The sequence below is a fragment of the Drosophila grimshawi genome, unplaced genomic scaffold (assembly GCF_018153295.1).
Source record: "Drosophila grimshawi isolate 15287-2541.00 unplaced genomic scaffold, ASM1815329v1 contig_44, whole genome shotgun sequence".
NCBI lineage: Eukaryota > Metazoa > Arthropoda > Insecta > Diptera > Drosophilidae > Drosophila > Drosophila grimshawi.
The window spans coordinates 13109122-13135008 of record NW_025063240.1 but is presented as its reverse complement, the minus strand read 5'-3'; the positions used below and the strand labels follow the sequence as shown (position 1 = coordinate 13135008).

At 38.8% G+C, this 25887-nt stretch overlaps 2 protein-coding genes across 16 annotated transcripts in view; one reads left to right on the top strand and one right to left on the bottom strand.

The window, feature by feature from the left end:
• The first annotated feature begins 5282 nt into the window (after positions 1-5282).
• On the top strand, positions 5283-5883 carry LOC6558539 (SKP1-like protein 11). The gene has a single exon (XM_001984342.3). The coding sequence runs from the start codon at positions 5310-5312 to the stop codon at positions 5790-5792; it is 483 nt and encodes a 160-aa protein (XP_001984378.1). The 5' UTR covers positions 5283-5309; the 3' UTR covers positions 5793-5883.
• A 1944-nt stretch (positions 5884-7827) lies between these two features.
• Positions 7828-25887, bottom strand: part of LOC6558304 (phosphatase and actin regulator 4) — a 105389-nt gene continuing 87329 nt past the window's right edge. For 6 of the 15 annotated variants that reach the window (XM_032743162.2, XM_032743159.2, XM_043215612.1 and 3 more), the window contains 7 exons: positions 14622-14906; positions 13964-14215; positions 13370-13757; positions 12804-12833; positions 9975-10327; positions 9627-9903; positions 7828-8750 (listed from right to left, as the gene is read on the bottom strand). In XM_032743162.2, the coding sequence (XP_032599053.1) occupies positions 8735-8750; positions 9627-9903; positions 9975-10327; positions 12804-12833; positions 13370-13757; positions 13964-14215; positions 14622-14906 (1601 nt within the window). In that variant the 3' untranslated portion in view covers positions 7828-8734. The remainder of the gene's footprint in view (positions 8751-9626; positions 9904-9974; positions 10328-12803; positions 12834-13369; positions 13758-13963; positions 14216-14621; positions 14907-25887) is intronic. The other 9 variants (XM_032743163.2, XM_032743160.2, XM_032743164.2 and 6 more) reach the window with 4 other exon arrangements.

The following is a 25887-nucleotide window of genomic DNA, read 5'->3' as shown; positions in this document are numbered from 1 at the left end:
TAACAGTTGTTATTATTGCCGTTGTTGCTGTCATAGTTGTAGTAGTTGTTACTGTTGTTGTTGTCGTCGTCATTTGCAGGGCCATTTTGCATTTGTCTCGACTTTTACATGAAAATTACAAAACTACTGGCAACACAGATTTTTTGCGTAGGCTGCCACTGCTGCACCGAGCAGAGAGCTAAGGGGTTTGGGGGCCGACGCACATGCCAAAGGCAGCAAAATTGTGTCGCCAATTGTGGAAGGGGGTCATGCTGGAGATGGTAGGGGAGGCAGTGTCAAGCTGGCATGACGCATGTGCTGCAGCGAGTGCCAAGCGCGCGGAATTCATGATCAATGACTGTGCACACACACGCCACAAGAGGCCGCAACAACACTCCAATAATAGTGCAACCAGACAATAACAACAACTGGGACTACAACTACAACTACAATCAGAGCAAGAGGGGGAGACACAAATTAATGAACACTTTGGCTGACATTTTAAGGACAAGTTCGGCAGCGGCATTTTCTTGTTTTTTTTTTTGTTTTTTTTTTTTTTGCTTTGTTTTGCATTTGTCTCTGTGGTTTGCTGGCGTGCATGCGTGGCATGTGGCAAGAGGAAGAGAGCAAGTTGCAGATACACGAGTGTGCGTTGCATGAAAATGTTTGATGGCGCATGCAATTGGACATTGAGTGATTGCACGCAAGCTACAAAAGCTGTTGATTTATTGGATTGAGGGCACATTTGTATTTATGTCAATAATTTTTGGTCTTTAAGGCAAATAGACTTGATGATTATTATTATTCATTTAGTCAGCACTCAGGTAGCAGAACGCCTCTCAGAGGTGTCAAAGAAGTTTCTAATAGATTTTCATGTAAATTATATGTGTATGGAGTTCTTTAATTAATTGAGAACTGGAAATTTTTGAAAAGAAGTGAAATTTGTATTATATTGTATATACAATCTAAAGTGGAATTATTCATTTTAATATGCCTCGAAAATCCTAATAAAATTAGAAATAGGAATTTGATATTATACTTAGATGTATTTGAAGGATTTGAAAATGTAGTGAGCAGCTCTGAAATTCGCATAAAATTATGTTTATAAGCTTACCTCAATTTTAAGCTGAGTCAAGTCAAAGATCATCTGTCGAACACATCCTTGAACCACATAAGCTTGTAGCTGGCATCATTTCCAAACTTGCAACCTACTCACAACTGGCACAAGGACAGCTGAAAGCAACAACAGCAGCTGGCTCTCTGCTAATTAACTGGCTAACTGCCTAACTGGCCTGACTTTGTTTGACTCGCGGCAACATGGCCCAATGTGGCCCGAGAGTCGCAAGAGTCAGTCAAGTAAATGTGGGGGTGTTGAGCACCAGAGCAGCAAAGACAGCCCAAGGGGCTCCAGCATGTATGTAATTCAATCAATTGAGCTAGCTGCAACAGCTTTAAGCAGCAACAACATCCGCAGCAGCAGTCAATGACAATTGGGGGCAACACAAGAAGCCAAAGGCAATGGCAAACAGAGACAACGAAACAGAGAGATAGAGGGAGATGGAGAGAGGTAAGCTGACAGCCTCGGACCGCTACAAGGGTCACCTAATCAATGGGTATGTTGCTGCTGGTGCTGTTGTTGCACTCAAGTTGCTGCAACTTGTTGCTATGCTGCTGCAGCAGTTGCTGTAAGTGGAAGCCATTTGAAATTGTGGCACATTGGCGACAGCAACTGCAATTGCGAGTGGGTGTTTGGCTTGTGCTGTTGTGGTTGTGGTTGTTATTGCTGCAGCTGTTATTGCTGCTGTTATTGCGTGCAACGACAACAACATGCCAGCAGCAAGTGTCAAGTGCAGCGACGATGACAATGGCAGCATTGCAATGAACTTAATGAGCTCATTTACGGGAAGTCTGGATAACAACAGGATGCGAAATCGGAAATGAATGAGAGAAAAGAAAGGATTGAACTGTTAACACGGAGCAGATGTGCTAAACAAGACGGAATGGAAGTATACAGTAATACTGACCACAAAAAGAAAGAAAAATAAAGAAACACAAAAATAAAATTAGCTTTGACTTACAACGAAACAAATAGATTGAATGTTCTCGATAACAAACTTACAACAGCGAAATTAAATAGCAATAAATAAGGATAATAATATATTTCAGCAAATTATATGTATTAATACAATTGGTAAAAGGATTAACGCCATTTACTGCCAACCCCATTCATTTAAAGACTTTCTTAATTCTTGGCACTCACGATTCCAATTGCCATTTACCACGTTTTGGCCAAAAAAAGAAAAAAACAAAATTTTCATTTGGCGACCACAATTTGTTAGACCATAAATCAAATGCCACAAACGAAAGTAAAATGTGCAAGTAATTACAAATTAAAGCAGGACAGCAAAATGGGAAACGAGGAAAACGCGAAAAATTGGCGACATTGCGCGGCGATTTAATGAAAAGTCCAACTGTAAACGAAAAAAAATTGAAATTATATAAAAAAAAAACAACAAGAAAAGACGCGAAGTGAAAAACAAATCAAAAACTAAATAAGTGAACGGAGGTGGGGGGAAAAATGAAGAAAATTAAAGTCACGGTTTCTAGCGTGTAAAGTTGTTGTTGTTATTGTTGTTGCGACACTTGCACGGCAGCAACATCAGCAGCAGCAACCGTAGAATGTAAATGTCTTTTTGGTCAGGTTTGTGTTAGCCACAAAAATCCAAATTGCCATCACAGCAGCAATAACAACAACAATAAAAGCAACGACAACAAGTGCAGCAAACAGACAGCAACCTGCATCTAGGCGGGCAAGCAGGCAGGGAGGCAGTCAGGCAGTAAGTCGCAAGTTGCAAGAGCCTCATCAATTGATTAAATTTGCAGCACACTGAGATACTTTGGCCAATACGCTGATCTCACCGATGCCTTTCACTTAAGACCAGAAAAGCAACAGCGCACGATTTTTATTTATTTAGATTTAGATTTCGATTCAAATTGCGCCCGTCTTGCGAACCAACCCACCGCCCCATGCTTAGCAGCTGGCAGCTCTTCAACAATCAGCTGGCAATTTGTTTCCATACTCAACTCATTGTTATTGCTGTTATTGTTGTTGTTGCAAAACGCACAGAACGCAAAACGCAATTGAAATGTTCAAACAGCGTCACCAAAATCAACACAACAATGACCATGTTTTTGTCTTGGCCATTTTTGGCCAGAGCAAACGCGACTGATAAGATCTACGTGCAGCAGCAGCAGCCGTAGCAGCAACTGTTGCTGCTGGCACTGGGCTCGGGAATGGGGAGGCCCACCAACAACGATGTCCGCATCCGCGTCGCCATCAACGCCATTGTGAGGCTCTGCTGGCAAAACGGCAGTCAGGTGTTGCTTTTATTGTTTTACAATCACCAACTGAGTAGCGACAACAACAAAAAAAAATCCAACAGCAATGGCCAAAACATCGACTATGGTTAAAGTTACAAACGCTGCGACTTCTTGGGGCTCATCGATAGCGTCTCTCTGCTGTAACTTTCACAAAACAAATCTCAGCAGCAGACAAAAAGACAACAGGCAACAGGCGATAGGCATTCAGCATTCAGGCTCATGCACGGGCCATAAAAGCGAACCACAATTCAAATAAAATGAAAATAGAATCAAATAAACTTGCTGGCAAACAAAGGCCACAGCTGAAATAAAACTCCGCACCACTGCCAGCTTGGGTCATAAAGAAATCCCCAGCATCGACAAGTCGCGAACTGCGATCGGGCCAAATGCAAATTTTACACCAAATTGTTGTTGTTAGCTGCCACCCCAGACCCCAGACCCCAGATCTGAAAACTACACAGTCCAGACCAAGACAGGACCCAATGCAACGGACAGCACTGTAGTCAACTGAAACTTTACGGCCAACTGATCATCCTGAAGCTCCATATCCTTAGAGTCCAAACATACTCAAGACTAAAACGATTTTCTAAAGCAAGGACTTGTTGATGGTGGTCTGGTATCGAGATTAATACTACAATTACCATTTGGCAACGCTTCCTCAAAACTGAATCGATTTTCAATGACCCATACTTGTGTAATGGGTTTAGATCTAGATTAATACTACAATTGCAACTACAAAAACGTTATTCTTGTTCGAAATTGAAGTCAAACTCCTACTCTCATAAAGTGCTTGTGGGAACGGCTTAAAAAACAGCTTCTTCACTGTAAATACCACTTTACAAAGATCTGGTACCTACATATAACTGTTGTCTCTACACTGTTAAGCAGCATCTATAAGCAATTTGTTGGACAGACAGAGAACTGTCCACTTGTGCAGCTTTTCCCACATGAAGTAACCTAATTAACTGGCCACATTTTGCAGGTCTTTAAATTTTTGCCTACTTACCCTATTTCGCAGCGGCTTGAGAGGCAACGTGCAACATGCCTTCGTCATCCACTACAACAACAACACCAACAACAACAACATATATGGCCATCAAATAAATCAGAGACTGGAACGCACATGCAAAACACGTCGCCAAGCCGTCGTCCAACTCATCCGAAGTCCGTCGACCAACGTGGCCATTTCGGTTATCAGAGTGCGCGTTTTAATGAGTTCGAGTACGTTTTATGAGCGTGCAAAAGGCAAACTCTTGAGAAATCCGAGAACGCACCAAAGTGGAATGCACACAAAAATGTTAGAATCTTGCCGCGATGATAAACTTTCGCGGAGGAAAGCAGCAACAGCAACAGCCACAGCAACAACAGCAACAGCAAAACATATGAAGATGGAACCGGAGACGGCGCAAACACTTCAAGCAGAAAGCAACAGCGACAACATCTCAGAAAGAGCTCATCACAATCAACTGTGATGGCGACGTTCTTATTATGATTGTGATTGGTGTCGTTGTTGTGGATATTTGTTGCTGTTGTTCTTTTTGTTGTTGTTGTCGCCTCACCTGAGGCTGCAGCCCAGGTAGACTGGCTGAGAGTCTGGCACGTACGCTTGACGCTTGAACCGAACGCAGATACATTTGCAAAGATACAAAGACGCACTTGCTCCGATTCGCTCTGTTTGGCACGTGAAGTGGCGGCTGCGGAACGCAAAGGAATTTATGAATGAACTCAATGAATGTGTTTTGGCACACAGGGTTCAAAACGGTTTAGCCTTAATGCTGCCCACCAAAAGTTAGGCCACATTTTAAGGCTGTGCCGCAGTAAATATTTCACTGCATACCTTTAGGCTGCTTCAAAGAAGCATCTATAGATACGTAAGTATGTCACCCATCTAGCAGTCATTGAAGCAGCAATCTCCCCAAACACAAAATATTTTAGAAAATTTCGATAAAATGTGCCACGCTCCACAGTCATTTCAAATACGCACCAGTGATGACATCCTGTTCGATGTCAACTTTGAAGTCGCGCAGCAAATCGGATTGGCAGAAAGCTGGCTTCTACATGGACTCAGGGAGAGCAACAGCAACAGCGATATATGCGATGCCAATATAGTGCCATTGGACAGAGTAAGCTCGCATATATTTCGATTGGTGCTGAAGTGGTGTCAAGAGCTGCTCTCGCAGGAGAGCACTGTGGATGAGAGGAATGAGTTGCAGTTACGTGAAACACTTCATCGGATCCTCACCGAGGCGAATGCCAACGATTCAATGCTATTTGAACTGATCATCGCAGCCGACTATCTAAATATTGATGCACTCTTACAAACAGGTACTCAGTATGTGGCGGATGTGATCACTGGCTGTAGCACTATTGAAGCAATTAGGGAACGTTGGCATACCATGCACCATGGCGCAGTTGAAGAAGAAACCCTCTAAAAAATCAAATCGTATTCAATGAATCAGTTCTTCAAACCAATTGCAGTTTTGTTTTTAAACGATTTATATCAAAATTTAATGTTCCCCCAAATAAATTCATTCGTTTCATATTTTTTAAGTAATTAAATCTTTATTAAATCTCAATTTGTCGGTGATTATTAGTCAATATTCTTTTGTCTTTTTGTTTTGTTATGTTTTTTTTTTATTTGTTGTTCATACAATTTCATGCTGTCTTTTCTTTCATTCTTCGTGTCTAAGCTTAGTTGGCTAATTCACTTAACGTGTCTGCAAATTGCAAATTGTTACAAAGTTTTTTTTTCGCGGTTTCTGCCTATTTTACGGCTTTTACAAATTTTTTAAACGAGCCGCAAGTTCAGAAGTTGGTTTCTAACACTGGCTGCAACTGGTTGTTGTTGTTGTTGTTGTTGTTTGATTTTTGTTTTCATTTGTGGTGTTCTTAATTATTGCTACAGTTTTCATTTCAATGTTGTTGTTGTTGTTATTGTTGTTGCAACGGCAACTGCAAATTTGGTAAAGTTGAAAACAGAACTCGAAGGGACAGTGTGAAAATGCTGTACAGAATGTTGCATTGAACTAAACTCGTCACAAATTACGGTTAGGTAGGCTCTCAATGAACGCGGGGGCTCCTCTTGTTGTTAGTGTTGTTTTTTTTTTTTGTTGTATTTATTGTACACTATAAATCGATTCATAGAAAAAGTGTAAATTATGCTATCCCATATTGATAGTTGTATGTATATAGCTTCATCTGCTTCAGCTGCTTCTTTACATATAAATAGTTGTATACATATATACTATATAGTTTGTATAGATATTTGATGTATATGTATATATATATATATATATATATATATATATATATTTGCAATTTATATTGCTTAACTCTGACAATGCAACGCTTTGAAGCAAGATACAGAGAGTGAGAGAGACAGAGTTACCAATTCAGATTCAGATTCGGATTAAGAACCTGGCGGCTGAGCAACTTAGATCCAATTGATCTTAACTTTTGGCCACATTCATGATGTAGACCTCAAGGTTTCAGCGAAATCAAGCAAAAGCTTTTGATCGGCGCCAATACGATGACTGCCCTGAAACAAGTTTTTTTACTTTACTTTACTTTTGTCTATTTTACATTAAATTGTGTGTGTTGGTTTTGCTTTAGAAATATGAAACTTGCAAAGGAAGCGCCAATTTATCATTAAACTAAGTTTGCTTTTATTCTTTATCAATCATCAAATTGTATGATTTAGTTTCTTATTAAATGTTCTTTGAAACTGTTTTGTTATGTTCTTTTATTCATATTTTATTTATATATTTTTGTTTCATATTTAAATACTTATTCACGAGCACGCGCGAGCATTTCAAATTTGCATTTAATATTTGGTTTTTTTTCTTTCTTTACAATTAGGAATTTCACTTTCGTTTTTTTAATTTAATTTTATTTTATTTTACTGATTATTCATAACTATTTGAATGCTGGAGTAAAAGTTTCAGTTTCGCTTTGTTAATCATTCGTAACTATTTGCAACTTGTTTTACAAAATAGATATATTCATCATTGATTTGACGTCGTTTGGTTTTTTGTTTTTGTTTCTGTTTTCGTGTTTTTTTGGTTCCATCTGCCTCTAAAATCTTACGTTAAATTGTTACGGTTTGTTTCTCTAAAAAACTTCACTGGGTCCAACTTGCTTCAGTTTGTAATTCCTGATATTTTGTTGCCATTTATTTATTAGAATTTATCATTCTATTAATTTGTTTTTTTTGTCGTTTGGTTTACAAATTTTACTTTTCTACTTATCATTGAGCAGTTTGCCTTTGTTCGTGTTCATGAAAATTAGTTGTGGCTCGTTCTTTATGGCATTACCTATCTTTCGCTATAAGTTTTCAAGTTATATGCAATTTGGCGATATGTATGTATGTACATGTTGTATACAAATCAATATGACAGAATACAAAAACTGAAATAAAGAAATAAATAAAAATATAAAAAAAAATTCAAATCTGTTGCTCAAATGTCTTTCAAAAAATGTTTAGTTTATTTTTGTTTTTAGCTCTATTTTTAATGTGTTGTTTACGTTTAAGCTTTATACAATAATCATAAATTTAAAATATATAATATATGTATGTATGCATTCAGAACTTTTCGCATTTTGTATAATTTATAATAATATTTGCGGTTTTATTTGTAGAGTTGGCTTAATTCAAAAATCTAAAAATGTATGGAAAGCAGCAGTAAAAGTAAATTTATGCTTAAACCTTAAGAATTTCTCTCTCTGCAATTGTTTTTGCTTGACTTGTTTGTGTTGTTTAGTTTACGAATTAATGTAAATGTATATTTTAGTTTAAACATTTATCAAATGTGTTAATTCATTTACCATCCTCTGTTTTTTATATAATATAATATAATATAATATAATACATAATTGCCTTGACTCAAGAATAATTAACAAATCGATTTAACACATCCTAATATATAAGACGAATTGATATTTTGATTTGCCATTTAAAAATCTAGCTTGGGTGGTTTCCAAAAAAATTTATTTACATACAATCAACAAAAAAAATGTAAGAAAAAACACAAATACTACGTACAGAATAAGAACTTAGAATTAGAAAACCGAGCGGAATTCGCAATTAACAGAAAACCTTTAAAATTATACTTGGCAATTTGAATTGCTTCTTTCTAACCTTTTTTTGCCATTTGAAAATTTTTTTTATTTGCATTTACTTCTTATTGTGTTTAGATCAATTTTATTTTTATTTTATTTCGTTTTCTTTTTTTTTTTGTATTTTTTTTTTTAGTGTTTTTGTTTGGTTTTTTTAATGTTTTACTTTTAAATATTTGTTGACAATTTTATGCTGCACAAAATACAATTGTTTGGGCTGTTGTTGTAATTTGTTGGAAAGTTGCTGCCATTGCAATCGTCATGGCCTATGGAATCTGCAAAGGAAAAATGCGAAATTGCAAAAGTTGGGATTAGTTTCAGTTTCTGTGGCAAAAGTTACATCGCAATTTGTGCAACACAATGCCAGTTGTTGTCTGGCTGGGATTTCATACTTGTTAAGGTTGGTTGAGAGGCACTTGTGATTATGGGACAAGATAACTTGACGCTACTTTGAACTTTTTAATATGATACGACTTGTTAAAACTAGTGGAAATTATCTGCATTCGTTCAAGCTATGTTTAAATACCAGGCCACATTGCACATTGCAACAATGTGGCAACGTTTTCTGTGTGCTGGAACTTTGCCAGCTTATTTGTGACCAGTTGTATTCAACTGGCTAGCTTGCATTCCTTGTCTAATTTGTTAGGCCCCAAGGCCCCACAAGTTGCTGGTCGCTCAGTTAGTTAAAGTCAGAGATTTTGCGTGTGGGGACGTTTAAGCACAACTTGAATGCAGCCACCGAATCCAAAAGCCATTATAAAAGTTGACTCTGCACTCATTCCTCCCAAAAATTGAAATAGAAATGTCGAAAGCACAAAAAAAAAACAAATTAACTAAAATGGGGGAGAAAAAACGAAACGAAAAAGCGCAGTTACCACAGCAAAGTCCTTTGTGGCAAGCATATTCTAGCGCACGAACAATGCGTGGGACAGAAGGAGCTGACTGAATTTGGAATGGGTATCCTTTTTTTTTTGTGTTCTTTTTTTTTTTGTGGTCTTTTGGTCAGTGGTACAGTAAAACTGCACGTGACACTTCATTGGGCATTTGGCAATTTTTCTGGGTAGTCGTTGATTTTGTTTGGCGGGGCCAAGGACAATGTAGAACAATTTAGTGGTTTGAGTTGTGTTTGGTTGGGTTGTGGGTTTAATTACCTCGTCAGATGGCGACTGCCCTCGTGGACTGCCATTTCGGAGGACTTAAACTCGTTCAGCTCCTTGCGTATGGCGGCCTTATCCTTTGGCGTCAGTCTTGTCCATGGCTTGTCCGCCCGTCGATCGTAATCATGAGCCTGCGTCACCTCAATGTAATCATTGAAGCGTATGATCTTCTTCTCCTTGAGCTCCTCGACGGTGGGCCGAAAGCTTAACTTGCGCAGCAAATACGATTTCTTCTCCTCCTTTTGTTTCTTCTCCTCGGCGGGTGATTGAGCTAAACGAAAATAATTCCGATGAGTTGTTGTTTGCTGGAGCAACAATTGTAATTTGTTGATTTGTACTCACTTTTTAGTATATTGCGCTCCACCAGCTCCTCGGCGGTGGGTCGCATTGACAGCCTGCGTATTAGGCGCGCCCCAATCGCCTCCTTGGACTCCTTGAGCTCATTATCGTTGACCTGATGCAATATATTGCGATTGATCAGATCCTGTTTATCTGGTCGCAGCTGCAGCTTCAACGATAGCGACTCCTTGCGCGCCAGCTTGGCAAGCCGTGTATTATCATTATCATCGTCCCGATAGACAATTTGGCCATCGCTCTCATCGCTATCGCTGCTGCTCTCGCGTATCACAAACGGTCTCGCATTCTCCTTGTTCTCCACGGTGCACGGCAATTGGATATTGAACATTTGCTGCCTGCTGGTGTGGAAAGGGGTCAACAGATTGTGCATTAGTTAAGAGCTATTTTAAATTTCGCTTAGCTAACATTCATATCAACTAATTATTATCATTAGTCCATGTCACATCACACACATACGCATATATATTATCTAGACACCAAAAGGAGACATGCAGCAAACCTTCAAAAAGAAAAAATAAACACTTTCATCTGTACAATCTCGCAGGAGCAATCAGACAGACTTATACACAGTCACACGCATACACTGGTATTTAATTTATTCATCTTCCTGCATTACTCGCAGGCAAAAGTCCTTAAAGTTTTTTTTGTTGTTGGTTGCTACCAAAATGCTTTTGCAGCAATTTGTTTTTGTTTTGTATTTTGTTCTTCTTTTTTTGTGCTTCACTTTTTAACGACACGTCTGTGCGCACATCTGGCAACTCATTCACATACACACTTGCCGCACTCACGCAAGCATGTGAGTTATGTAAGTGTGCGAGTGTGTGTGTGTGCGAGTGTGTGCTTGGCTTTATACTTAAAGCTGTCGCTGGCTGTGAAAGACCGAAAGCAGAATGCTATATCCTGTCAGGCACATCCGCAACACTTTCGCATTTAGTGTATGCATATATAGTTAATGTATGTGTATGTGTATGTGTATGTGTGTGTGTGTGTGTGTGTATGTGTGTGTGTGTATGTCGAGTCTATGCTTGACACATTACGATGCGAAACGAGTTCAAACGCTGCATAACAGCACAAGTGCACAAGTGCCACACTTTGAATACCCTTTCGCAAGTCATCTTTAATCCAAACTACTAGAAATAATTGGGCAATCTTGAATGTTATGAGTCAGCACTGAAGGTGTCTCTTTTTGAGTAGCAGCTGTGATTGAAGCTGAGCGAAGTGTGTGTTCTCTAAAGAAATAGAGGACAGTCTGAAGAAATAAAATGACTAAGTCAGTTTAAAACAAAACACTTTAGTTTCTCTTTGCTACAATGACAATTTTTAAATCAATCTCTTAAAACAATTACTTTTTGAAAAACATACAAAATTCTTATTAAAAGTTTCTTGGTTTGTTTGATATAAAATGATTCAACTTTTTCTCCTCTTTGCGACCCTATCGATACTTTACTTGACTAACTGCTTGCCATTGGCAATAAGGATATTAATCAAATGATTGCTGTTCCACAATGTTTATCGCATTGGTGAATAGAGATATGTTTGCCCGTTGTAAACTTTCTCGCACAATTTATGTTAAATACGTTAAGCGTTTTGCATTTGCTTTTACTCGCTTCACGCTTTGTTGCAGCTCCTTTGCATACATTTTTCCACTGCCTGCATCTTAAAGGAAAACTCTTTTGCGGCCATTGGAGCTTAACTAATGGACTCGCCTGTTTGGGGGCTGCCGTTACCAATCGAGTTTCGATTAAGCCGCATCGCTGGCTACACAATATGAGCTTGTGACACTTGTCATCTGTCATGTGTCTGTGCTGTTTTTATTTATATATTTATATTTGTATACGCAACCACTTAGAAATATGAATGTCACTTTCTAAGATTATTTCCAATGTAAAATACAATGCTGACATGCTGGCGGCATGCAGCGGTGTATATTAAATTAAGACATGCTTTGCAATATCATGTGTGCTTTCCTAAGGAAATTGAAAGACCGTATAATGTGGAATATAATCTTGTTTCCCCCATTGAAACATGCAACGGCGAAAAGGACAGCGCACAGCAAATACAGCACAAGCCTAAAAGAAAACTTTTATCATATAAAAATAAGTACACACACACACACACACACACATATATATCTACATAGAGTACATACAACATTGAGTGGCCGGATAGAGGCAGGAGTATAGTGGAAAGGAGGCACATGAGAAAATTAAACTTAACGACAAACAACCGAAAGTTAGTAATTTAATTCTGCAGAACAAAAATAAGAAAATAAAAGTGTGCCCATTTTTAATGTTGTTGTTGTTGTTGTTGAGTGTGCGAATACAGCTTCTTCTTTATCTTCTTTCTGCTTCATTTCATTACTTCGTTTATTAATATTTTTTCTTTGTTTTGTTTTTTTTTTTTTTTTTTTTGTGAGTCTTTAAAATTTAATCAAAACACATAACCGAAATATGATTTATGTCAAGGTGCAGGGGGGGAGCAAGATGCGGAAAAGGGAATGGTGCAGGCTGGATACCATTTCAAGAACGATGCAAGGCCAATATAATTCGGTCTTAAAATCAAATAAAACACAAATACATTTAAAAATAAGTATGTTTGTCATTTTTATCGATTAATGTCTTGCATTACTCTTGATGTGCACTTTTTTGCGGATTGGGGGACTTAAAAATAAAAGTTCTTGCGGGTTTTGTCACAACAGAGCAAGTGTAAGTGATGGATTGAGTGAGAATGGTGTGGAGATAGAAAGATAAAGTACTCTATAAGCATTTTGGCATACGTTCCACATAACAAATAAATTAGCTATAAAATGTTTACCATATTCTAATCCGTGGTCGTAGTATAGGCCTGATTTCGATTCAATAACGGATTCGGATTCGGGTTTGGTTTTTTTTTATTTTAGTTGTTGTTTGTTGATTGTATATATTGTAGAGAATTGTATAGTAGAGATTGAGGTATTGTTGAGGTTGTTGTTGTTGTTTATTGTTGTAGATAATTGTAGTTGAGGGGGTTTTTTTTTGGGGGGGTAGCAGAAGAACGTGTTTTGTTCACGCACACGCAAGAGAAACAAACAAAAAACAAATGAAATTTATATTAAAACAGAGTATCAACGGGGCCGGGCATCGGTTAATTTTTTAGAAACAAATTTAGTGGCAGCAGAACGAAACATGTGGGAAAAACCGCGCGAAATGTGATGAGTATATAAAGAGAGACAAAAGGGGGGAGAGAGAGAGAGAGAGAAAGAGAGAGAGTTAAGTAAAAACAAATTTCAACTACAAACAAAAGAGAAATATAACGCTTAACCAAAAAGAAACTACAAATATAATAAAACTTGTGTGGCACACGTGACCACTATTGGGTGGTGGGGCAGTTCAGTTACTCACTTGAGCGAATAGTTATTGCCCGCCGCATCCTGTCGCACCACCAACGGACGCTGACTGGCCGACTGTTGAGCGGCAGCAGCAGCTGCTGCTGCCATGGAGCCGATGCCACCATTGCTATTGGAAATGGCAGCCGCTTGGGCGGCACTGTGATGCTCCTGTGTGGGCGTGACTGGTTGGGAGGAAGAGTTTGAGGTGGGGCCGCAGATGCCGACCTTCTTCTTCAGCGCCGATTTGAGAGGAACTGCATTTGGTTTTGGCTCTTTGGCTGGAATTTCCTCGACACGCTGCGTATCCATAACCCGAACATGATTGCCAGCGGCAGCATGTATGCCGCCATACGGCGCATAATCATCATCCGAGTCGAGCTCATCCTGGTCGGGATCGTGATCTGTGCAGGGCAAAAGAAGACACAGAAGTTAAACATACGAGTCTCAGCTGTAGTTGTTTATTATAGATTTTCACATAGGGGCTTTTACAGGATTTGGGGCACTAGCATAGTTTATGAAGTGCGCATTTGTAATGAGCTGAAGCTAGCTGTTTGTTGGTGTTAGTATTTCTTTTATCTTTTTTTCTTTTCTTTTGGCTTGTCTTTACCATCATAGTCGTAGTCCTGCTGGTAGTCCTGATCGTTCATGGCGCCGGGCCCGTGCGGTCGTCCAGCGATGAGCGTCGGGCTCGGCGTGGAGAACATCGGCGGCGGTGGGATGGGTCCAATTTCCGATACCGGAATCGGTGGCTCCGGTAGCTCGCTGAGCATAACGCCCGCCGGCAGTTTACCCCCTGCATAGGGCGGTGGTGTACTACCAGGCGGTCCACCCATCATTTTGCCAGCATCGTCGCTGCCATCTAAACGACAACGATTACAATTCGATAATCGGGGACAAAGTTGGGAGAGAGAGAGGCAAGACATAAAAAGTGAGTGAATGTGTGAGATTCATTAGCTAGCCAGTGATTTAAATGTAAATGTGTGTGTGTGTGTGTGTTGTGGCTTGGTGTATTGTGAGTGAGAAGTGTGGGGTTGAAACCAACTAAAAGGAAACCTGGCACTTCTCGATGAGCGATAGATAAAATTTGCTTCTAATTTTATTGGATTTATTGGCGAAAAATCTCATTAAAATCTTTCAATGTAGTTGTATTCTACAGGTTAAACCATGAATAAAAAGCTTTGGTGGATAGTTTTTAACAAAGTTATAGCTATGGAAAGTTTGAATGCAACTCTGAAAGTAGTAGAAAATGCTATTGGTTCACTTACAGTGCTCGTTGTGGTAGCAAATGTTGACACCTCGCCGCGACAGTTTGTTGCTGCCACCGAGGGTGTTGGGTCGCTCCACTTTGTTATTGGAATCGGTCTGGTTGTGTTGTTGCTGGTGGTGCATGCCACCGCCACTGCCACCGCCACCACCACCACCACCTCCGCCACTGCCGCCCCCAGGTGGCGGCAGCATGGAGCCTTGGCATGTGGGCTGCTCAATATTCGGTGTTGATAATGTGCCATTGCCACCGTGTTGCTGTGCATCAGTCTTGTCTTTTCTTGGTTCTGCAAATGAGTGAAAGAGAGAAAGAGCAAAAAAGAATTAGTAAAAACCACACATAAAAGTTGCAACAAGCTGCAACCAACTAATTTACTAGAATGTTACCTAACTGAGAGCAAGTTGGGACAGGGGCAGAGAGAAGCATGTAAGGGCCCGCTGAGCAAACACTTGATGGGCTCTTACATTAATTGTCATGCTGGCTGGTGGTTTGCTTGGTTTTCTCGGTTTTCCTTTTGGACAGCAGCTGTGGCACTATTCGGGCCAACTGTAAATTGCCTGCCAGGGCAGCAGCCACTTGAGTGGCCACACAGTGCTCACTCACACATACACACACACACATATATATATATATATACTTCCACACACACACACACACAGTTGTTCGTCTTTTGTTTCGACCTGCCCGTGGTCAAGTGCAATATTTTTAATTGTTGTTAAAGGGTTAAGCGGTTGGGTCTCTTCAGACCCTGGCCACATTCGGGCAGTCGAGGTGGGACTTGTTTAAAAAAAAAAAAAGAGAAAAAAAAACAATGCCCAAGAGCAGAGCGCACAGCTGAGTGAATGCTAAATGTTCGGAGTGTGTAAGTGGGGCATTCTCGTTAATAATGAGAAATGGCAGAGAAGAGCAGTAGCACTTTATTTGGAAACTGGCAAAATGCTGTGTTTTATTATTTGTTCGAGCAAATGCTTATCTCTATTTATGCAGCATTTTCAATTGCGACTGTGTTCAGCAAGGATAACAAATGTTTGCCAAGGGAACGTTAAAGAAGAATTGAAAAATTAAGTGCAATTAAATGAGAGAAAGAGTCCTAAACAGAAAGATCTGAATAGAGATTAAAATTATATATATATTCTATAGGTGTTTCCTGCGCAATTGCAAAAACTTCAGCGAGCGGAAATTGCTCAATAACCTACATTATTGATTACCTAAGTAAAAATAAAAATATAAACATATACAGAATGTGCTGTTATTGATTTGTTGCTGTTCAAGCAAAGCAAACCAAACCGTCACGATATCGTTTACCATTTGCCACATGCCGAAAAAGCAATTAAGTAAGAAATTCCTAACAAGTTCTTAAATACTTCGGTCAGTCATTGAACAAAATGTTACAATTGACAGACAGCCGGGAGGATGGGGCAAAGGGAGGGGCCTGAAATCTGCGCACAACACACACGAATATTTATGGTCTCAGCAGATGAATATATCTTTCGCAGACGATACAAAAAAATCAGCTTGCTGCCAATTAATGGCAAAATTGAGTACATAAAAAGCCAACAACAAGTGAATTATGCGCTACAGAAAATGCGGAATAGCCGAAAGAAAAAAAAAAAGTTAAATTAAATTAAATTGCAAGGAATGCTGCAAGGCGAATGTGAAAACATTTACCAATTGTTGCTAATCACACGTAAATAAATATCAAATCGCGTTTAAATAACAACAACACACAAATTACCAGAGGTAAGCAGAGAAAATGGGGGAATGGGGAGGTGGGCGTGGCAGGGCTGAGCGAACTAGCTGAAACAGATACAAATTCCGTTGGCCCGGAGCCAAAGAGAAAGGCTGGTGCGAAAAGAAGAGCCCAAATGACTAAATACAAAGGGTATGCCAGCGGCGGGAAGGGGAGAGGGGCAGTGCCTTGACGTGTTTGCAAAAATATTTTCTAGAAAATAATAAAAACATTAAACAAATATATATATATACATATAAACATATATGTATAAATACTATAACAATGCGAGTGATGAAGTAATGAAATAAATTTGAAAGCCAAGAAAATATTTTCAAGCATCAAGTTCATGAGATGTTGGCAAAAGTCTAGGGTCTGGTCATGGCTAAAAGCAGTTGGCTAAAAGAAAAACCAGCACGCACTGCGAGTGCAGAGAATATTTTAATGAATTTATGTGCCTGTCAAATTATAGCGACAAATGTTTTTGTATTAACTGGCAAGTTGCTGTCTCTCACTCCCCCCCACTCCCCTCTCCTAAGAATTTATGGGCTGACAGTGTTCGCAAACGTCACGAAATAGGCCAACAGGCCACAGGAAAAATAAAGCAAAAACTGCGACCACATAAACAAATTCATGACTTTGAGTTGGGTTCAACGCATATAAGTAAAACAGAGTCAAGATTAATTCAAACGTATACTCCCAAATGCGAGCTGACTTTAATGGCAGGGCAATTCAATCAAATTCTATACTTAATTGAAATTGAGCGTCGATATTCAAAGCAACATGGTTTTTTTGTTGGTGGGGTTTGGGTATGCAATAAATCTTGTTTCAATTCAACTTTGTGTAACTACAACCAAACTTCTGTGTATCTCTTCGGTTTCATCTATTCCGTCGTTTTACCCAATTAGTCTCTAATATTTCATTTGCATTTTGATACACTTTCAAAAGGCATAATATCTATGTCGCCCAATATGTAGTGCTGTAAAGTATATCTTGACCGATATACTACTTTCTATGGCCGGTTCGATTAGATCTAATTAGTTAAAAATATAATTGGAAAACATAAAAAATGGTTTTTGTTAAAGTAAAATGCCTACTAGTATACTTAATTGGTTGACTACTCTACAATGTCGAGTTTTTGCCACCGAAATAAGTGTATAAAGCGTTCGTCGTTTGAAAAGCCAACCGTTTCTCACTTTATACAATTACTATTATCAATGGCGTCTGGTGTCCTGTTATCGCACTCACAATTTCGCCATTCTCTGCGCTCACAATCTGCGCCCTAATGACAATATTAATTAAGCAGAAAGTTTAGTGTCTAATTAGCTGGGCAACATCTGGCTAAGCATAATGGCGTCCACCATTTGGCCTTTAATCAATTATCTGCAGGCGAGCCAAGGTCCAGGCAGAGATCCACCTCTTGATACATGTCCCTGACACATTCCCATTCAACTGGCATGCCAATAAGTAGGCAATATTATATGCGAACTCTGCCTGGCTGGCTGGCTGGCTGGCTGCCTGTCTGTGTGACGTGACGTTATTGGGACCTGCAATTCCATGGAGTCAAATGTACAGATCTATTTATTTATAATTCAAAGAGAGCCGTAAAAGAAAAAAAATAACTGCGCAGCGGAACTCGGTAAGAAAACCACAAATTAATTGTGTGGCTGTTCATGTGTTTGCACAACCAACACACACACACTCACACACACACACACTCACTCACACATAGCACACGGCACAGCAAACAAGGCTAACAAGAGTGGCCTAACGAGCGACTAAAATTCGGTTTCAAATACCCTGTGATAGCAATTCCACATGGGGAAGAGTTTCAGGCACCATACTGAAATCATTGGGGATAACAATGTGTGTACTGAAGTCCCAACTGATTTTCTCCGAACTGAACAATGAGCATCCTGATTCTTAGCTGAGATTGAAATATGCAAATAAAGGCTCTAAGGAATAATCACAGCTACTAATATATATATATAACAATACTATGCGTAACAATAATAATAATAATAATATTTAAATATGAACTTTGATAATTCTTTTTAGCTCTCTCACAAATGAAAATGATGCCAAATCGAAAGAAATTTAAATATTAATTTCCACAGATTCAAATACATTTTTGCATTTACAGGATATTTTATAGTCTCTGAGTAATTATTAGCAAATTTGATGTGAGTACGCTATTGCTCTGGGTACTCGTTTGCCTTTGTTCTCGCTCGTTGGCAGCTCTGGATTTTTGGCTCCGACAGAGTGTGGATATTTGATAAATAAACAATGTAAGGCTGTGCATTTCAGGCATTTTGGGTTTCCTGGGACGAACCGCAGCACAAATATTCGTATACTTTGTTTATACATACTGGACTTTTCATAGCCTAATTTTCATTTGTGGCATGTGTGAAAAAGAGCAAACTTCCACCACAATGGCTCCCATCTCGAGGGAATGCGGCGAACACACACACACACATACACAGACTACATGCCAAATTTGGACATTAACTGACAGCTGCTGACGTCACTCACAAATGTGCCTGTGTTACGTACAGGAGGAGCTGTCAAACTGCTGTTCCTGACATTTATTGCGTTACTCTAATGCCGAGTGCGACAACAGTGTTTCCAAGCCCAAAGTGGGGGATGCTGTTTAATAAATGCAACATCGTCTGGCAACATGTGCTGTGGATGTAGACGAAGATCTAGTGGCACAACGTGACCAGGCAAGTGCAACGCCCAATATCCACGCCCACGTCCATGCCCACGCTCTTTGCCAAATTTTGACCTTCAGTTTCGTATATAACACGTATACGCCACGTTGCGCATTGCAGTTGCCGAAAGAAGCCTGCAATTTGTGTTGCAGCCGCTAAAATCAACACAACGACATATTTCATTAAATTTAATTAATGGCATATCGTTAGCCAAAGGCTAGCAAAAGTGCCGTCTGATTCATGCGCCTTCAATTTGAAACTGCGCACACCTGTACAAAACATACATTGTCTATTTATATAAAATACACAAATGTCATAGAATTGCATAGAATTTATGTTTTCTTAATCCAATCAGGGGCTGTCATCAGCTCGCTTAGAAGCCCAAACAATTTGCATATGCTCAAAGTTGTTCTCCTTTCAATTCGATTTCATATTTTTTACGTTACTCGATTTTCACTTAGGGTACACCAATTCATAAACCTCGGAGTAGAGTTTTTTTGGCTTTTGTGTTTAGAAGTTGGCCCTTAGCTGGATTTGGCAAATATATTTTTTATTGATTGGCAGATCAAATTGTGAGATTTTTTTCGTCGTCACTGTAAGCTGCTGAAACAGCTGTTGAAACTGTCATTTGCTTTTAAGCGAAACATGTAACATATTGTTTTCCCCAGAGTTGTGATATTCGCATTTGCATTGTGTGCCTGCTTGGGGTTAAGTGGAAGTTGAAAATGTTATACAGCGAAATAAATTTCAGTTGTTGGCCACTAGAAACTTGAGACAGCTTATTTTTGTAAATTTAATGCAGAAAACGTGAAAAAGTGAAGAGCTACTTTTCTTCTACAATTCTTTGTTTCCAAGAATAAAGTAGATTAAGTTTACAAATTCTTTTTATTTCGTTTTGTTTTGCTTAACAAGAGTTTAAATGTTTTCAGTATTTTTTCAGCATTATTGTATTTTGTTAACTCTTCTTTTTCTGATCTTCTTTTCATATTTATTCGTCTACAATTGTGTCAATATTTTACTTCACCTTCAAACAACCTTTTTCAATATTTGTTTATTTCAATTTCTCTTACTTAAGATCTGTCTCAACTACTTGATAAATATCTTTTGCTCAAACGCATCGATTTGTTAAATATTGTTACAAATTATATTATATATATTGACTTGTCGCAGTTGCTCTGTTGGCTTGAGGTATGATTAAATCACCTGTCACATAAATAATTTAACATATCTTCAGTTTCAGAGCATTTCAGCAACTGGGTTTTTTTATTTGTATTATTTTTTCTTTTTGCGAGATCGTTTTACTGGAACAGGCAGTTGTCATTCCTTCAGGCACCTGTCAGGCCACTTTAGCGCCACATTTCAGTTAAGGGAGCGTGCGCTCCTACGGCTGTCAGTTTATATATGTGTAGAGACACTCGGTGGTTATACTTCAACCACCTGAACTTTGCCCTTTCGCTGCATGGCTTATTTTCAATATATATTTTTGCTCTCGGCGTAGGCGCTATGTCGACGACACATTTGGCCCACAATCATTTGGAAGGGGGCCGCAAATGCGTTTGGCATTTTGAGAGTTGAGAGCAACGTAAAAAATAAACAAACCCACATAAGTTTAGAACAGGGTGCAGACAAAAACACAAACACAACAGGCAAACAGGCAAACAGACTACCAAAATACCTTAGCAGAAATTACAAGTTTTTTAATGCTGGCATTTCGAGTGAAAGGGAAACAGCGGGCAGCCAATTAAATGGCGATTAAAAATAAATTAAGTTTGTTTTGTGCACAAATTGTTCTAACAACAAACAACAAACAGCAAACATCTAACATCGGCAGCAGCAATAACAACAGCAGCAATAACAACAGCAGCAATAACAACAAAGGAAGATACAGAAATGAACATAAAGCCAGCGTATAAATAAATAATTTGAGCTTAGCGTCTGGAGCAGAGAAAATGTGTATAAAGGTGAAGGTCGTTGAATTTAGTCAGCCGACTGGCCGGATGGCACAGAGTCATCAAAAGCGAAACTCACTCGACCATACAATCTACTCAAACACACACAAAAGCACACACAACTACACTGCAGAAAAACTTCTGAGGCTATAAATAGAATTGAAATATTTGTGTCGTTGCCACTGCCGCATTTTTGATGCGATTAGCAAGAGATTTGTTGCCGTCTTAGCAACTGAATTCAAATGCAAACAACAAATCCCAATGAATTCAAATTCTTTGCTTGGCGACTCACACAGCATGCCCAGCGGGAAACAGCGGGGGCAGGCAGATCGGTGGCCGCAGTTAAGTGAAAAATCGAAAATAAATTAATTTTCAACACTGCCCGTCGCGCCTGTCAAGATGCTACTCTATGTATATAAAGTATATACAAAATGCGTGGGCGTTTTCCATCCCTCTCTCTCTCTCTCTCTCTATCCCTGTCAAGAGTAAATGCTAGTTTTGGTTATACAATTTGGCCAAAGTCAATTAGTAAAATGTCTTGTAAATACTTGTTATTCATTAATGAATCGCTGCAAGTTTGTTTGGTATCTAAATATTAGTTGATGAAGTGCAATGCGTCTGCATTTATAAATAACCTTTGTTTTGCTGATTTTAGATTCGATCTCATGTTGTTTGCTCAATGAATACCTCTCAAATGTTTATGCTTCAAGTTTAATGCGAAAATAGACTTGCAATCTGTTTGTGTCTGTCGTATTTTAAGAGCCATTACGCAAAGCTACACATAAATTATATCATTTCAATTATAATCCATCTAATTTATCACATTTTTCTATTATTATCTAATGCATATGAGCAATGTATACTTCATCTTTGAGTGTATCCAACTAAAAGTTACAAAAGAAATGTTCTTAGTCTGAAATGCATAAATGATCACAATGTTGATGATTGATTTATATCAGTTGATATCTTTTACCATTAAGTATTTAGTAGAAAATCATTTTTTTATGCATCATTATTGTTTATGGCATTGTAAAACTTTTTTACGCACACAAGAGATAATTTTATGGTAAGCGAATTCAGAAAAATGAATAAATTATTTTTAATTATGTATAAGAACGCTGGGTAAGCCTGTCTTTGTTTAGAGTACCTCACCATTGCTTCAATGGCTTTATTGATTGTTCTCTTTGCCAAGATGAAAAGTCGGCTCAGTTTTCGTCAACACAGAAAACAAAACAGCTTACAATTGGCAAATTGCGTAATTGTTCGCTAATTACGAAAGTAAACAAGCGAAAAGTCCTTATTAAAGCTTCTTTGTGTCTGGTCCTAAACACTCAATTAGACCGCTTAAGAAACCTGTCGAAAATAAAATGTTGGGCAATGAAATATTTTTTCAAATTACTTAATTGAGTTTGTTTGACAACAAAGCGTCAAATTTGTGTTTTGACTGCGCAAAAGACGGTCGTCGAAATTAAATTTTAATGGCAGTTGACACTTTCGAAGCGTCAGCCACCTCACAAATGCCACCCTCCTCTCCTTTTCCCAAAGACATTCGGTAAAATATTTAGAAGCATTGTTTAGCAGCGCAGCCACTCGGAATATTATTATTATAAAATGTTGCGAGGCGAAAAATGTTCGGTGACATATTTTTTTGGCGACGCCACAAATTTACGAGCGGCGAACGTCGAGCAAATTTTTAGCTTTTACTTTCTTAATTTGATAGATGAAATCAGCACAAAGTTATGCACAGTTCCCGCAAAATAGCAAAAGAGATATAAAAAAAAACCATAGGCGAGAACAGAGCAGCTCACACAAAACGAAAGGGAAAGGCAAACATTCAACAAATTTGGTTTTTCGTTTTATTTACAAAGGTCGTGTGTAAAAGGTGCGTAAATCTTGAAAAGTCTCGAGCTCTATCTGATTTATGGCCAAAAAATTGGCGTATCTCGTAAGGAAACGAGGCTGAACCAATAACATTTAATTTCGGCCGAGGCGAACCGTGGACCCAAATGGAAAAATTGATGAAAAACTGTTTCGACCGCATAAAAAACGCCGCTCAAAGTACAAAATAATGCCATGAAAATAAAATTGAGCACAACAGAAAACGAACAAATGGAGAAACAAAGAGATAGATGGAGACAGAGAGAGAGAGAGAGAGAGAGAAAGAGCGAAAGTCAAAGAATGTGAGAGAAAAAGTTATGCTAAAGTTAGCAACACCCAAATATAACTTGCTGCCTTGGAACTTGAGCTGTGGTTGCCAACATAATCAAAATGTTTACAATAACAAAAATAACAACAGCATTTTAAGCATAGTAAAAAGTTTACGAGCTGCCCACCCAACACAGCAAATACCAAATACACACACACACACACACACACAAATACTGAGTGAGCACACATGGGCATGGAGGTGTCAAGTTTATAGTCGCTGAAAAGTAGGCAACACAAAATGAGTAAAATGCCAGGGCATAAATATTTGAGAAATATATGTGTAATAAATAAGCAACAAAAGAAATTCGAATATTGTTTCTCAAAATTACTTTCAACAAATGTTCGCACACATTCAAGGAATATTTCAAAGGCATTTTTGTTGCAGAATCGCGTAGCAAATGCAGAAAACAAGAGTTATTTCCTAATAGAAAAGTTGGTTAGAACTTGGCACCGCGAAAAGTACTTAGTTCGCTTTGAGGTTTAATAAATTAAGTGACTCTCAGCACAAGCTCACAGTCAACATGTAGAAATCACAGTTACAGATTTTCAACTAATGCACACGCTATACTTAGACATCCTGGCGAGAATACAAAAGGTAAAACCTATCAAAGAGGATTTTGTTGGTAAGCAACCAAGGCAAAATCTTTCTCTCAATCTCGCCCGGAGCTCATTTGGGCCACTTGTTTTAGCCGCTTTTCTGGGGCAACGGCTGTCATATTTAAGGTTTAAATTTAATGAAACAAAGCCTTTAATGTGCCTAGGTGTGTGTGTGTGAGAGCAAGGATACAAATCTGCCTAAAGGCTTAAGCATCTCAGCATTTCGACAACCCACTTGTGGGGTTAAGGAGCGGCTGAGAGGGCTGGAAAGGTGGCACGTGGCGGCTTTGAAGGTGGCACGTTGTGTGCTCGAATAACAGTAAACGTCACTTTAACGCTGCCACTCTCGAGGCTAAAACGGGCAAAAGTACGTTTCACACCCAATATTTCGCACGCATGTTACAAAAACAACAGCGAACAGCACAAAAACATCAACAACATCAACAACAACAACAACAACAATAATGCAAAAGTAGACGAGCATCGCGAGTTAAATGCTTTTCAGGCATAAAACTTTGACAGCGAAGGCAGCCGAAAAATAACAAAAGCACTCCACCACAGGCACAAGCACACAGATATAGCAACGTATACATATTGACGCACACACACACATACACACACACACACACACTGACACACACACACACTGACACAGCACACCCAAGTGTGTATCTTTTCAGTTGTGTTACTTGTTGTTTGGCTACGTGCTTGCAGCTATTTTTTGTTATGTTTAACACGTCGCTCGAGTTATGATTACAATTTGGCCCAGGCGAGGCACACACAAACCAAAAGCAACATTAAGCCAAACACATATACCTACCTACATACATACATACATACATACATACATACATATATCGTTTTGTCTACTCGTAAGCCGATATGAATGTTGGCCATTCTGGGCCATAAACTTACTAGCGGAATTTGGCTCTTTTCCTATTGTTCAAGGGTACATTTGATATATGCGTTAATCTGGCGTGTTTCGATGCGTGTTTTATCCTTTAGACTAGCTAACGTTCAGGCTTACATGGGTATAAGAATTGCTTCTTTTTTTTTTTGTTGGCTATATATTGATTTATGTGCAGAAGTTTGCTCAGTTAGGTATTGCGTATAGTCATCGATTGAGTTACAATGTAGTTTACAAGAATTTATCAGCTGGGAGAGAGCATATGAAGTGCGTTGACGCCACATATTACTGAGCACCTCATCAGTTGTGTGTATACTTATTATTGTTGTGCATCGCTGGGGCGTTTCCTGTGACTTCAATCAATATCTGAAGGTCGCAGGCATCTAACAAACATACTTAAATACATCAAAACAAAAAAGAAAATAAACAGAAAAGGAAAGCATAAAACCAAAAATGATAAAAGCTCGAGCATATTAATCATACGCCATGTGTTTTTACTGGCACAGAGCACAACAGAGCAGAGAAGAGCAGAGCAAAGCCGAGCAATTAGTTTCCACATAAATTTAGGCTCACTGAATTATGTAGCATTGGACAGATACTCTCTCTCTCTCTCTCTCTCTCTCTCTGTCTCTCTCTCTGTCTAACAGCAGCAGGCTTGTCTAGGCTAAGCTGTAAATTTCTTGTATTGGCAGCGGAAATGGCAGCGAACATCGAAAGCAAAACATTCCCAGCTGGGTCCGAAATGTTGTCTTAAGAGATGTGATAAATTGGCAATAATATTATTGGCAACAGCGGAAGTCGTCAAGGTCAGCCGGCCACAGTGTGATGATGGCCATGATGATGAAGATGCGACTGATGTGGCTACTGTTGCTGACAACAGTACTGTTGTTGTCCCGTTGTTTATTTGTGGCCAGATAGTGTCTCTCTTTTGGTTGAGTGTGTAAATAAATGGAGCCAATTCGATGACAAGTGTCAAATTGAAAAGCAATGCGTAGTTTTCCACAAATTGACATAATGAAAATGATATTATTAATGACAATTTTTTCACTCATGCTTGTGTGTGTGTGTGTGTGTCTCGGCAATAATCATAAATTAAAGCCAAGCATTCCAGCATATCCGCCAGTTCAAGCTGCCGGTGGTTGTGATTGATGATGCATGGCGAATAG

What these genes read in the sequence shown, in the direction of transcription:
- LOC6558539 (XM_001984342.3), top strand. Translation starts at nt 5,310, where the DNA reads ATGTGCCACGCTCCACAGTCATTTCAAATACGCACCAGTGATGACATC.